Raw genomic sequence first — 14,686 nt, forward strand, 5'->3', positions numbered from 1 at the left:
GTAGCAGTCTTTTCTCTTTGTAGGAGTTTATTATAATTGTTCTTCTCTTGTTGGGCATTCCAGTGATGGAAACCTGACACCTGGGTGAAACTGCTGATTTGGCAAGACAGCAAGGTGAGAGAGTGCATTCATGAGAAAAAACTGTGAGGTTAACTCCTCTGGTTATGATAAAGCAGTCAATCGCAGTTTTGTTCTTGGTTTAAAAACATGTTTAAAAAACCTGTGTAAATACTTGCTAATTTTGTGTCTCGTTTTGTGTCATTTTGTTTCTCCTTGTAGTAGTTATTAGTCCCATTGTGGTTGTTCTGTCTTTCCTGTGGTTCTTTGTATCTTTGTGGTCATTTTACAATCTCTGTTGTCATTTTGTGCATCAATTGGAGTTACAGTATTTTGCATGTCATTGTTGTCTTTTTGCATCTTTCACAATTCTGTTTGCTTCTCTCTCTCTTTGTAGTTGTTTTGAGTCTCTTTGTGGTAATTTCTGTCCCTTTATACTTACAATATTTTAGGTTTTTAAGTTTACAGTCATTTCAAACAGAGGCCAGTGGGACCGTGAGGAAAGCCTGACAAGACTCTGAGTTGACTAAATAACTTAAATATTATGCACCTTTGATTCATGAGAAATGTCATGTGATATAAATAGACAGCCCCATCAGATAGTAGTTAAGCTCCCAGACAAGAAACAATCTCTGGTGCCGTAAAAACAGTTTTAGGTCACTCACATAGCACTTCCAAGTGTCTTTGAGCCAGAAGGTCCTTCACAGCTGGGTGGTCAATGATGCAGTCCACTGGTACTCCATCATCCTCTTTGGTGACAGAAAATGTTACCCGGCTGCTGACGGTAAACATCCTGTCATACGTCTCCTCAACTGTTGTCTCCCCTAGAAAAGTCATCACAAGCACGAGATGGGAAAAGGTTAATGGCCAAACCGCTCAAAAAACAAATCTGAAATCCTGCAGCCAATGAGCAAACAGTATTAGCTATTAGGAGCACATTACCTGTCAAACTAGAGTGCGTTCAAACGGCATTCACATTTAATTCATGACTCGGTGATGTGGTGCCTAAATGAGACTTGGGAGGATTCAGGTGGGCCAGAGGCTTTCACTTGTGATGAGAGCAGTGAGGAGCGGCTGAGTCATATACTGTAAGCCTGATAATGAATGCCTGTGCAGCTTGAGGGCTGAGCATTGTTGGGGCTAACCCTGCAGTAATCCGCTGCCCACTAGGCCCTAGGCTGTCAGAGGGGCATTCATTTAGAGAGTATTACAATGCCACAGGGGCATGGCATTAGCCGCAGTGCTGGGTATGATGGTTTACTCGCACTTAATGAAGTGAGGAAATAATTACAGCCCCACTCTGACCTGCAGCACACTTCCATTTCAGCCTTGTCGCAGGGGAGCCCGGCTGGACTCAGGGCAAAACACTGTTGTTACACAGTTGATGATCACCGGTACACACATATGTGGCCTCTTGATGGATATTAACCCCATGTAACACACACCCACCCACTCCTCCACCCACCCAAGAGCTGCCTACATAAAATTTAAAGTACTGGGATCAGTGAATGGTCAATGAGCTTGAGGGCATTAAATTTGACCACTCTGCCAAGTGTGGTGAGAGAACAGACTATTTGAGAAGCACATTGACTGTTAGAGGAGAGTGAGTAAGTAATAACAGTAACATAATGACAATAACAGCAGGAATAAAAGGCGTGACTGTGATGAGAAAACAGAAATAAACGACTTTTTGTTTGGAAGCTGTGTTCATCTTTGTTCTTTCTTACAGACTCAGCCAGATGGCAAACTGTTCATCTATTAACATCTGAACACATTTAAACCCACAATGAGTAAAACATTACAAGATGCAGAACATCGACTGTTTTCAAGTTATGAAAATGTACACTTTTTTAATGTCACCTTTACGTAACAGAGTTCTTCAGTCAGTGGTCACAGAATTTTTTGAAAATAGCTAAAGGACAACAGAATTCCATATGAGGAGCTCCTTTGTCACCATGAAATCACAGAGAGCAAACAAATAATACGTGACATTTGTGAGGTTAACGAGGGTGTTTCCATGGACTGAGTTCAGTTACGAGGTTCCGAGGGCTGTGGTGATCAGTCATCATCCCCTCGTCCAATCACAGTGTTTAATGGCTCAGATCTAAACAGCTCTTCAAATTGGAGATTAATGTCAGTCTTAGGTCCTTCAGAGTCACATAACTCAGAATAAAATGTGATTGGGCTAAATATTCATCTCAATAGTAACATTTTTATTTTCAAACATATATAATACTTGAGATGATTAATCATTTGGATAATCTGTAATTTTCAAGCAAAAGTAGAGGAAATCATGTCAAATATTTACAGATTTTAGCGAGACGATATAAACGAGACCATTTTAGTCACATGTCGATAAACTGAATATTTAGGAGTTTTTGGACTTTTGGATGAATAGAACACATCTGACACCTTCAGCTCTATAAAATTGAAGGGGCATTTTTTTCTCAGTACCTCTACAGACCCCTGAGCACCATAATGTAGGACTGCACTCTTCTGGACCGAAACTTAAGATGTGGTAATCTGTTGGACCCAGACTCTCCGTTTGGGGTCACAGCCACTAATGCTTGAACAGGTAACAGCTTTCCACTTCCACATCTGCTCCAGTTGTTCTTTCAGCCCCTGGTACTTCTCAATCTTCTCGTGCTCTTCTTTCCTGATGTCACTGTCAGCTGGATTGACTCATCTATCACTGCCACCCTCTTCTGCTCCTTGTCAACCACCACTGTGTCTGGTTGGTTTTCCATGAGCTTCATTCATATGGTTTTACTGATGTCGGAACCAGCTGCTTCTTGGTCAGTGTGGATGTTCAGCTCATCAATTCAGTATCCAGACTGTCCATATTGTATAAAATTTCATACTCATATTCTCTGTCACGACAGCACTTCACTTGTTGGAAACTTTGCAGGAAACAATTGTATAACTGCAGGTTTCATAAAAAAAAAACTGAGTTCCTTCAGTGCAATGTCAAAGAGATGTAAAATGGCCCCATTCTATCTCATACTGCCTTGTCTGCAAAGTCCCCAGATGTTGTGCCTCTCATTTGACCTCTGCACCACGCAAAGTACCGAAGGGACAAGCCAAACACATTTCAAGGTCAGGGAAATAGCACTGCTCCCAGCTCGACCCAGTGCTGTCATGAAAAGCAAATTAAATCCTTAATTTGATTTCTAGTATTAATTATTTTTGGTTATTATTCTTCTCGCAAAGGAATTTTAATATGAAAAATGTCTTAAAGTTCTGTGCAATGGTTTGAAGATCGGAATCGTGTTGATGGAGCCGTTATCATTGTACAGGCCAACCGACGCTTGTCAATTATCAGTGTCATCCAAACTCAGATGAGGAAAACAACTGTGGATCAGGTCGTGCAAGGACTTCAATCTGAATGCAGAGGAGATTTGAGTGTTGCAGCAGAGATGTCAAATCAAACGCTCTTTTGAGCATCAACCCCCGATCAATCCCAGCGCAATCAAGCATAGCCTCTTCTCAGGGTGACATTTTCTTTCAGTCGGTTTCTTGTGCCTGCCATCGCTCTCTGCAGCACCACAACTGATCAAGCCACTGCACTGGCATTACCATTAATAAAGCAGGCTATAATTAAGATCATATAAATGCCAAAATTGCACTGGATCAATACAGAATAATACTAGTGCCATTATACAAGTGAATTTTAATTATGTGTTTCGTATGTTATTGCAAAAATGAATATTATGCTGTCATTTTGAAAATAGAGCACTGCTTGGATGAAGTTGATAAATAATTTACAAATATTTGAAACTGAGTTAGAAGCCATGCATTCCTTGAATGAAACTTTTTCTTTTTAGTTGCCAGGTTTGTGGAAGATCTTCAAGACGAGTGAGTCATGCTGGGGTAGGATTTTTCACCACCTGGCAGCCCAAAAGAAAACGTTTTCTTAAAAGCTGCCTATAGCTGATCTATACAGCCTTAGATTTAGATTCTATTAATTACAGCATTATTTTTATTCAATAATAATAAAAATATTTTTACTCAATAAACATAACCAAGGTGAAGGTAAAGATTATGTCCTGGATGTGATCATCTCGGCAGCTCTTAGAGTAGGTAACAATTCACTAAACTTACTGAGGACACGCTCAGTTATTTAAGCTGAGATCCAGTCACTCAGACCACATTGGGAGGTGAGGCTGCATATGACCACAATCATTTAACAAAGTTTACACATATGCGTCATTGGCAACACATCAACTGCCAACTGAAACGATGCTTTTCATATCTTTACACTTTCCTTTACATCAATTTATTTGTGTCCTACCACATTTTCTTTTCTTTTTAATATTTCAAATAAGTAAAATCTAATTTCATGGTAGAGTTGTGCACAGCGCATTGATTCGCTCAGCCCCTCATCGCCCCTCTCTCTCTCTCTGTCATGGTCGAACTGGCTTAAAAGCCGCAACGCGTTTGGTCTTTGCAAACAGAATTGACGTACGTGTGTATTTGCATACAGAGCAGGGAAGCGAGATCCCATCACAAGTTAGTCACTCGAGACTCTTTCTAATTCCAGGTGATGTACTCAGAGCTGTCCACTCGTGAACAGATTCACCCGAGACACATGTTAATGTCAAGTATGAACAGGGTCTGTGTCTCCAATGCTGTATCTGTTACTACAACTTTAACTGAGGGACATTCCAGCATCAAAATTTAACAGGTGCCAACATCTCAAAAAACTGACAGTTGACGAGATGAAATATTTAAAAATTGACATCAACATTATTCATTTTTTATTTCCTATCGCCTTCTTCTGTGAATTGAATTTGGTCACATGTCATGTCACAAGTTTCAATTGAAAGTGATGTGTTCTATATCTTTTTTTCTTTTCTGAGTGTCTTCTGTAGCATGTAAATCAACACATATATTAATTTATTCAATTTTTATTTAGCTTTTATTTTATCTGCCAAAAAATATCCCCCAAAAAGGTACCTGAAAAGTGATGCCATTATGAAGGTTAAAATATGTCTAAGTATGTAAGTAATTTAAACTTTGTTTTCCGCAAAATCAAAACAAAATATTTCTTTCATTTATTTTGTTGCATACAAGGTCTACTAACTGTTCAACATTCTGATTAAATATCATGCATAAAATTTCACATAATCACATACAAATGTTAAAAACACATCGTTTAAATACAGCTGTCCGATGGAACAAATCTCCTCCTGTATTTAGCAGCAGTTGCAGCTGAGCTCTGGGCTCCGCTACGTTTACATAAAATTGCAGCTGTCATTTATGCTAATGGGCATTTCGCCACCTTGTGTGTTGAGTCTCTCTCAAGCCAGAGCCCATCAGTCCTGCGCCTGCCAGCATGATAAATGGTTGCGAGACAAATTCGGCCAATTTTAAAAGTGTGTTTAAATTAGCCAGCAAATTTCTTTCTTGGCATCGCAGCTGTCTTGCCCACACGCAGACGTGAGACAAACATGATCACAGAGATTCCACAAAACCAGCAATGTGTGCTTTTTAAATCTCAGTATGTGCAGGAGCTAATGAATTGTTTAGCATGTCCATAATGAGTAGTGATTTGTGCTTCCTGGGGCACAGGAGGACGTGACTCCCTGGCTCTCCTTATGCATCCACTGCCACTATGGATTAGCCCCACTCAGCATGTCAGACATGGCATTTCGCTGATCTAACCGTTCTGTTGTCCCTCCCTCCCCTTCACAACACTCCACAACTCATAAACAGAAATTGACTTCAACTCCTGTAGGGAACACTGGAGGCACAGATGGCATTTAGCTTCAGATTCGTTCTTGTCTAAATATTTCATCTCTCAACAAGCCAAATGAATCCTCTCCATTCTAATACATATATAATTTGACAACAAGCCCTCAGATAGCCACTCTGTGTAAATACAATATGACTAAAATGAATATCCCCCTCTGCTGTACAATAAGGCCATAATGAATAATTGATGACCCCTTATCATAACTGAGAGTTAATAAGGATTTTTCACCACCCCAGATCATATACCCCTCTCTACCTGATGCTGGCCCTGAAATGAGTAAAATGTGCAAAGTTCACATTGACCATGTGTACATAGAACAAATTTAGGATTGTCTAGGCTTGAAAACACAATCCAGTAGCAGTCAAGATGTAACGTAAAATATATTTACACAATTTTAAATCTTAACCAAATTGCTGAGATGGAAAAAACAACATTAAAGTCAAATTTTTTGTAAAAGGTATGACATATGTAACATGAGCCTGGATTGCAGCTCTGAATGCATATTTGATTATTACATATTGTAGGGATAAGGGGATTTTACAAACAAAAAAAAAGGAAAAAAGAAATAAAGAAACCACTCTCCTCCACCAGCCGTATACGCCAAGTGTGATCATCTTCCAATACAAGTCAGTTAACATAATCAGTGCAATGCACGTTAATGTTTTTCCAAGAGACATTTTGCTCACAGAGGAAGTGCCTCCAGAGACCTAGAGAAGTGGACAAGCCTGGACATTGTAAAGTAAACTGGGTGGCTGTTATTCTACTGACCTGTCAGTTCTTCCTCCCCTTTCATCCATCTGATGGAGGCAGCTGGCTTACTGCCCATGGCTGTGCAGGTGAGCTCCGTCTCATTCCCCTCGCTGACCACATCCTCGCGGCTCTCAATGATTGGACTGCCTGGCGGGACTGACCACAGCGACAGAAAGACACGAGCTCCACAATATTAATACACATTGGGTTAACACTTAATAATAACAAGGGCACATGGGTAATGCATGGATGCCTGTTCCTCACCATTAAGGAACAATCAAGTCATTAGACACTTAATAGATGATCAATTAATCACAATTAATTTTTACATTAATAAATGTCATCGAAGGACATTTCAGATCATTGCATTTGAGCAGCTTCTCTGAAAACAGAAAACCGAGCCTGTTTATACTGAATCTACATTAAGTCATCGTTTGCAAATTATTATCGCAACATGACTTCAACTGTGTAACTTGTCCCTATAACTGGTAAAATAACAATAAAGTAATGAGTACTTCACGTCTCCTATAACACTCAGTAATTGATTTATGTGTGAGTCTGTGGCCCTTTTCTTTGCTTTAAAACATCTGTCCATTTCCCCCTCACTTGTCAACAGCCACCTGCTGGATGTTACTGAGGCTAATGTTGGGGAATTAAACAGGCATCTTGTAACTGAGACATAAACAAGGACGGCTCATGATGACACGTGGAGATGCTTAATGATTTCAGGGTCATTTATCTTCTGCTCTCAGAGCTGAAGTGGATTCCAGCTTATTTGATGGCAGAAATTAACGTATGAACTGACTGTGAGTTCTGCTAAAGGATAGTTTTAAAGGATACAGGGATGCCTTGAGTTAAATACTAATCAGTCTGCCATATTTCTGTCAGTTGCATGCTCTACCATTTTCCATATACTTCTACTTACCACCAATAATTTAGGTTGGTCTGTCCGGGGGTATATTTTTTTTTTACAGGAAAATGGAAAATAACACATCTCTTGATAATTGACTTTCTCAAGTTTATTTGGATTTAGAGTAATTCTTTAAGCAGTTGGAATTATTTACTATCTCATCCCTTCTTGGTTAAGCCTGCTAGCATATCCAGAGTAGTACAGCTGAGGTTGGTATTCGTTCCTAAAAATAAATTAAAATGCTGACCTAATGGTGCTAGAGGAAAATGCAGGTGATTACTTTAACCTGCAACCAATAGTCCTAGCTATAGTAATGCCCCCACCCCAAAAAAGCAGTGAACCTGCAGTATATTTTTTCCTTTTTTTACCTTTCAATATCCACCCTCTTATTGCTCAGTTTTTGGTCTCTATACCAACTCATTAGTAATATTTCTTTAGCTGCGAAATACCCCACTGTGTTTACTAATAAGTGCATTTTCATACCTGTAGTCCATCTATAGCGCCCCCCCCCCCCCCCCCCTCCCCCAATTTGGTGCAATTGTTTTGGTCCAACCTCAAGTGTGATTACTGTGTTCACACCTGCACAAACAAATCGCACCAAGGGAGAAAATGGACCAAACTCCAATTGTACGGGACTGAAGAGCAGGTGTGAAAACACCCTGACTGTGTCCGTCTGCTGTTTGGAGCTGAGCAGGTAAAGTAAACTGCGTTTTACAGCTTTTTCTTTGAAAATCGCTGCTTGCTTCAGTCACTATGAGACCAACACAGTTTACAGACTGAGCCATCAAACAATCAGCTGAAACTCACTAATAAGCTCTGTAAAGCCGAGTAGAGTTGCACACTGGAATCACAATTCTCTGTAAGTTCATTTCCTTCGTCATCGTCACATCATTTTCACTTGTCATTTTTATACATTGTTAGTAAAAATGTATGTTCACAATGAAAGTGGAAAATTATACATTTTTAATCCTCTAGGGACAATGACTATCTGTCAGTTGTTGAAATATTTTAATTTGGACCAAATTGATGAATGAACAGATAACACATATACCCATATAATAATTTCTTATAAATAAGCCCAAATAATTTAAAATATATCTACTCATTTATATAATAAATCATCGTGACTCATGCATCAATAAAGCATCACTTAAGGATATGTTTCATATCCTCATTATGAAGTTTTATTTAAAATTATATGTCAAGCATGTGTTATTACAAAATATAGTTACATGTACAATCTACACATACTGTAGGAGGGCTCAGTTTCCCCTTGTCCCCTGCATTAGTCACCGCAGCGAACTTGCTCAACTCCAGTTACACGAATGCAAAAAGTCAGTGGGGTGTTTATTTCAAGGACTCTTCAATGCAACCCATGGTTCACAAATACTGCAGCTAGGTTTCAATTGTACAACTAGAGTAATTACTTTAAAGTGCTTTTAATTCCTTTCAATCCCCCAGGATGTCTGCATGTATAATAAAAGCTTAACTAGAGTAATTTCGCTGCAAAGCATTAAAGTGTGCCACAGCTGACTCTCAATAGGGAATCGTTTGGAGCAGCCAAGTCAACATTCACCAGGATTCACAGAGTCAACACAGCTGCCAAAAGCAACGCGGTCTGAGCCATCAGTTTCAGCATCTGCTCCTTTTCGTTATGCTGTCGAGCACCGCGAGGGCCTAATTGGCTGACATTTTGTTTCAGTTGCTAAAGATAACAGGATCAAAGATAACTATTATTTCATACCCATATCTATAATGGAGCAGGAATATAATAAGAGTTTGTGTGAAAGTGAGGAGGGGTGTGATACATGCGCGAGGCTCACACGTGCACCCTCACATACACCTACCCAGGACCGTGATGTCTGCGTAGGCTTCCTGAGGAGGATCCGTGTAGAGCTGGCAGACATAGCGTCCCTCATCGGAGAGTGACACATTGGACAGAGACACCCGCAGTTCGTTGTCAGAGAAATTCACCAGCTGGAACCGGCTGTCCTTCAGAGCTGTGGGGATACATGTGAGACAGAGACAGTGTGGATGCAGAGTACAGGGACACAAACGTGAGACAAGGAGTGAGAGAGCAAAGAGGGAAGGGGGGAATTGGAAGCGGATAGGGGTGAGAATGGGAGAGGAGATGGAGAAAGACAAAGAAGTTGTGAGGAGAAAATGAGACAGGGAGAGAGCGAGGTATGAGAGTGTGTGCGTGTGTGTGTGTGTGTGTGTGTGTGTGTGTGTGATGGGGGTGCTGCCATTTTGTGGGCTTTCTCCTTAATTGAGTAAAAGAAAAGTGAGTTTGAAAATGATTCATAGTTGATTTATAAAGTAGCTTTACAGTCCACAGAGCATCGGCAGAGACAGGAAAGTATGAAGAGTGCTCATGAGGACTCCTAACAAGCTAGGAACTCTTAAAACGGGCTACTGCTGGTCATGGATGGATGCATCAAGCTCACATATTCCAGAAAGAGGAGAGGCATTCAAACATACATAATGAATTAAATCACAGTGCCAGGTAGGGAGGGTTGGATGCCTGAAACTCTAAATCAAAAGCAGCCAGGAATCTGTATACTAATGCCCGTATAGATTGGCTGAATTTTCTTTTAATGCCGTCAAACTAGGTTAGCCGTCTTTCTCGGAGTCTTCACTCTCCCTTTTCATTTGGCCCACCCTCATCCCCGAGCACTCTTTTACATAAACAGCTTTGGTTGACTTGATTGGGAGTCCTTTTGATGTTTTGACCTGCCTTCTTTATCAAGCCCTCTCTGCATCTGTCGAGCTAATGAACTCTTTTCAGCCTCTATTTACAGCACGGGGAGTTTGTTATTCACATCAGGATTTAAGCTTAACGCCATGATCATTACCAAAGGTCTCGGGGCAACGTCAACATGAAACCTCATCCCCCCGATATAATTTGAGTGCATCTTTGGAAGCCTCTCCTCAAAGGGAAACAATGACACTGATGCGCTTTGAGAGTCAAAGCACCTGCTAAGGAGGGAAACCCTTCACTTCTGAGACACTGAATAAAGTTTTCACTTTTCACACCAGGCTGACTGCTTTACATGAGAGTATGAAGGCTGCACAGTACCTAGTATTTAATAAATATTTGATAGTATAAATTATTAATTATTATTGTGGCATATTTTCACCCTCAATATATCTACAACATCTATGCAAGTTTTTTTTTGTTTTGATAATTTGTTCATTAATAGTAAAACAAGCCCATGACAGTTTCCCAAGACTCAAGAAATCACATTTAATTGATGCGATTAAAATTAATTCACTTCATTCTTACAGACCACAAAAATATTGAGAAAATTAATCTTTTAAAAAAAGGTTAATGATTATGGATCAGTAAACCTGTTCTTGATTAATTTTATTTTGGTGAAGAAACTGATTAATATGAAATATTTTCAGTTTCCTTTGTGCTCTCACTCTAAAGGTCACATGAAAAAAAAACTCTCTGTATTTTAAGTAATCTAAATGTCAAAATCTGTCATTTTAATGAGCAATAACTATTTATATAGTCACGTGACACTTTATAGTATCATGTCCTGCTAATGTAGTGGGTTGGACAGCTATGCAATGAGGTTAAACTAAATATGAAGCTCCATAAAGATTTTTTCTTTCAGTTTATGTGATTTCTCTTATGCACAACACAACATTGAGCAAGAGATATGATGCAATGCTAGCTAAAAAAGCCCATTAACAATACGTGCATCCTTACAGAGTACAGGTATGTCTGCAATAACCTCTTTCACAAGTGAGGGTCATTTTCCTATTGTTGCTACATTGTTTTACAGGTCTCTCTAAAAAACCGCAGCTTGTTCAAAATGCTGCTGCTCGAGTCCTCATTAACACCAAGAAAGGGGATCACATCCCTCCGGTTGTGAGATCTTTACACTGGCTCCCTGTCTGTCAAAGAACTGACTTCAAACTCCTGCTGTTGGGTTGTAAAGCATTGAATAGTTTTAGAACCAAACTGATCACCTGCAGTGAACCACCCAGACCCCTCAGGTCATCTGGAACAGGTCTGCTTTCTGTCCCCAGAGTCAAAACTAAACATGGAGAAGCAGCATCCAGCTTCTGTGCTCCACATATGGAACAAGCTCCCAGAGAACTGCAGGTCTGCTGCAACTCTGAGTTCTTTAAATCAATCCTGAAGACTTCCCAGGACCTTTTGTTGAATCGGTTAATTACTCATTTCCTACACTGCACTGTTTTTATCCTATGTTTATTTATTTTATTATTCTCTATGTAACTCCTTTAAAATCTTTTTTGTATCTTCTTATGTCTCTTTCACAGTTTGTCATAATGTCTATTATATTTTATGTAAAGAACAATGAATTGAAATGTTGAAATATGCTACACAAATAAACTTGCTTGCCTTGAATCAAGGTTTTCAGGTGCTTTACAACAACAGCAAGGATTTGATGCAAAAGGGAGAGACGTCTTTTGGAGGAATATTACTTTAAACATTAAACCTTTGTAACACAAAGTCAGACAATTCCTGAGGCAAGATGCAGTGAATAAATAATGGTGTGATATTGCATCACCATCCACAGAGGTCCACCTTCACTGATAAAAGCTCATTTTTCCCATTTCAGATGACAACTCTGCCAAATTGCATGTCATTTTGCATATATCTAGCAGAATAAATGGCTCATCCCAACCGGACTCGCTCAGCCTCTATACCTATGACATAATTCATCTTTATTTGCTGCAATAGAAATTTGTTTATTGGGCCGTCAGTGGTACTGTGAAGCTGCTATCATTTTGAAATTTGTGTGCGTAGTCTGTGGCGGCTGCTGCTTCGCCGGTAGCTGCTGTTCTTGTAGCGCCCAGCGGATCACTGTGTCACTGCTGTTTGCTTCCTTGTACACAAAGATCTTTTACTGTGTCGAGTGGCCCCGTTGACAGGTAACAATGGCAGCAGCTGAAGGGGGTCCCTGCAGAACCGGCAGTCCTTTAGGAACAGAGCCTGGAAAAAAACTGCCATGGGGTTCACTAGACCCCATTACAAGGAGCACAGACATAAGACAGCAGCAGCAGCCCAATAACACAACTGCCTCCCGTCAGAAATCCGACATATATTGACATCTAATTGAAGATAAACTAAACCATTTGTGTTTTGAAATGGACAAAGGCACTGTATTGACTAAGACCGAGAAAATTAAATGTTTAAAGGTCCACATGGAACAGCTCAATAAAGAATGAGAAGGACAGGTTGTCTTTTAACTCACGGAAATATTTTTTTAACAGTACAGAGCTAATATTGATTGGTACCAGAATGCAAGAGCTAATTATTCACTGTTGCTTTTCCAAACCGAAACACCCCCAATCTCGATCTACTCCTCTGTGCCTGAGTAAATACTTTCAAGATGCAGTGCACAACGTGACCTATGCTTTACATCAATCCATTTTCCTTGGCCATATTCTCAGGCAGCTCGGGGTATTTTATACAAATATGACGAAGATGTGTACTCAAACTCCCCTGATGCTCCTTGCGAGTGAGAAAATGAAAGGCACGTCTCACTACCTAGACTTGTGAAATAACAGCTGGGATGCAATATAGACTAAAATGAAGAGTGTTTCTCATTCACCTTGAATCTTGGCTGAGATCCCAGATACAAATACGTAAAAAAAGACAGAGACAAAAACTTGGTTTAAAGAAGGAGTGGCCCATATCCTCATGCATAATCACAATGTTCAATATTATCCTAATCTAAGAGATTATCGCTAAAATCGAACAGTGACAAGGACACACAAGTATTCCCATCATGGTAGCACTGTGAATTATCTCATATTAATCTCGCTGTGTTCTGAGTTTAATGACTTGTGCAAAAGAGTCAAAGAGTCAAGGGCAGATGGAATTACGTTTGCACGCAGAATCTAACCTGAAGCTCCAGCTGATTTTACAGTCATATCTAATATGTTGGCTTTAATGTTTAAAGCCTAAGAGATTCCTTTAGTACAGATACTTAAAACTGGAGAAAAAAAACTGTTGTAGCAGCTTGTCTTGTGTAACACATTATAACACAACTGCAGTGAAATATGCACAAAGCCTGATGACACATCTCGAGATTATTCAACTACAGATCGGATCTTGACGTGCGACACCAGCCATGGCATCTACCTGTGAGAAGTCAAGATGAGAGCAGCAACTAATGATAGTTTTCATTATCAATTTAGCAGCCAATTATTTTATGTTTGGAGTAGTGAAAAATACCTAGTTCAACATTGCAGAGCCCAAACCGTCTTGTTTTGTCGACGACCCGTCAGAGACCCAGAAATATTCAGACAAGGAAAAGCAGCAAATCGTCACATTTGAGCAGCTGGCGCCATCTTTGTATTTTTAGTTCCCTTCCACTCAAAAAAAGACATGTGTGCAGAGTTTGAGACTAAGAGGCTGTTGTCATGTTCATCTGCTGAAAGGAAACGTTTCTCTGTGCCCACCTGAAATCTCAGTTTAAGACATGTAGGTTGCAAAAGTGTACAATTCTCTGACATTTCATCTGGTTTAGAGACAATAGTTGTCAAATATGTGACTAACGAGTGTGATGTGGAAACTCTCTGGTGCTCATGCACCCTGAGAATGGACTTTTCAGTGAAGTAGAAGACATCTTGTGTCTGGTAGTTAAATATAACAAAGACTACTTGCATATTCATAGATTTTAATAATAACAACTATAATAACTTTATTTTTATAGCACTTTTGAAAGCACTTTTCAAAGGGCTTCATGAAGTAAGACAAATGAAAGAAAGCAGGAGACGAGGGGGAAGGAATATACTGGATGTAGTTTTAAGAAAAAACTGGGTCAAATTAATTACTTTTCAAATGTCAGGATTAAAAAATTACTTAAACAGGGAAAAGATTTTCAGAATAGTTACATGTAGTTTTTATGTTGATCAGTTAATCCATTAGTGAATAGTTGTTTAATGTCCCAATGTGCTTATGTACATTGACATTACCTAAAAAATTACATTATGTTCCAACAATAAAAAGTTTCAGTATCTGATAGTGAAGAAAATATTAGTGAATGTTTAATGATGAAGTGGAATGGATGCTTGCTAAATGAAGATTATTACAGATATGGAGGATGGACAAATCTACACAAAAAAATAATTCTTTCCGAATACTTTAGCCATTCGACTAAAAACATTTTGTGGTTGTCTGTTGCAAAAAGTAAAATTTTAAGACATTGAATTTCAGATCATGTATT

General features: G+C 39.4%; 1 protein-coding gene across 4 annotated transcripts in view; it reads right to left on the reverse strand.

The window, feature by feature from the left end:
- cadm1b (cell adhesion molecule 1b) overlaps positions 1 to 14,686 on the reverse strand; it is a 156,993-nt gene that overhangs the window by 23,425 nt on the left and 118,882 nt on the right. For all 4 annotated transcript variants that reach the window (XM_069534361.1, XM_069534360.1, XM_069534358.1 and 1 more), the window contains 3 exons: positions 9,320 to 9,472; positions 6,581 to 6,718; positions 723 to 881 (listed from right to left, as the gene is read on the reverse strand). In XM_069534361.1, the coding sequence (XP_069390462.1) occupies positions 723 to 881; positions 6,581 to 6,718; positions 9,320 to 9,472 (450 nt within the window). The remainder of the gene's footprint in view (positions 1 to 722; positions 882 to 6,580; positions 6,719 to 9,319; positions 9,473 to 14,686) is intronic.

The sequence above is a fragment of the Paralichthys olivaceus genome, chromosome 11, assembly GCF_024713975.1.
Source record: "Paralichthys olivaceus isolate ysfri-2021 chromosome 11, ASM2471397v2, whole genome shotgun sequence".
In the NCBI taxonomy this organism is placed as follows: Eukaryota; Metazoa; Chordata; class Actinopteri; order Pleuronectiformes; family Paralichthyidae; genus Paralichthys; species Paralichthys olivaceus.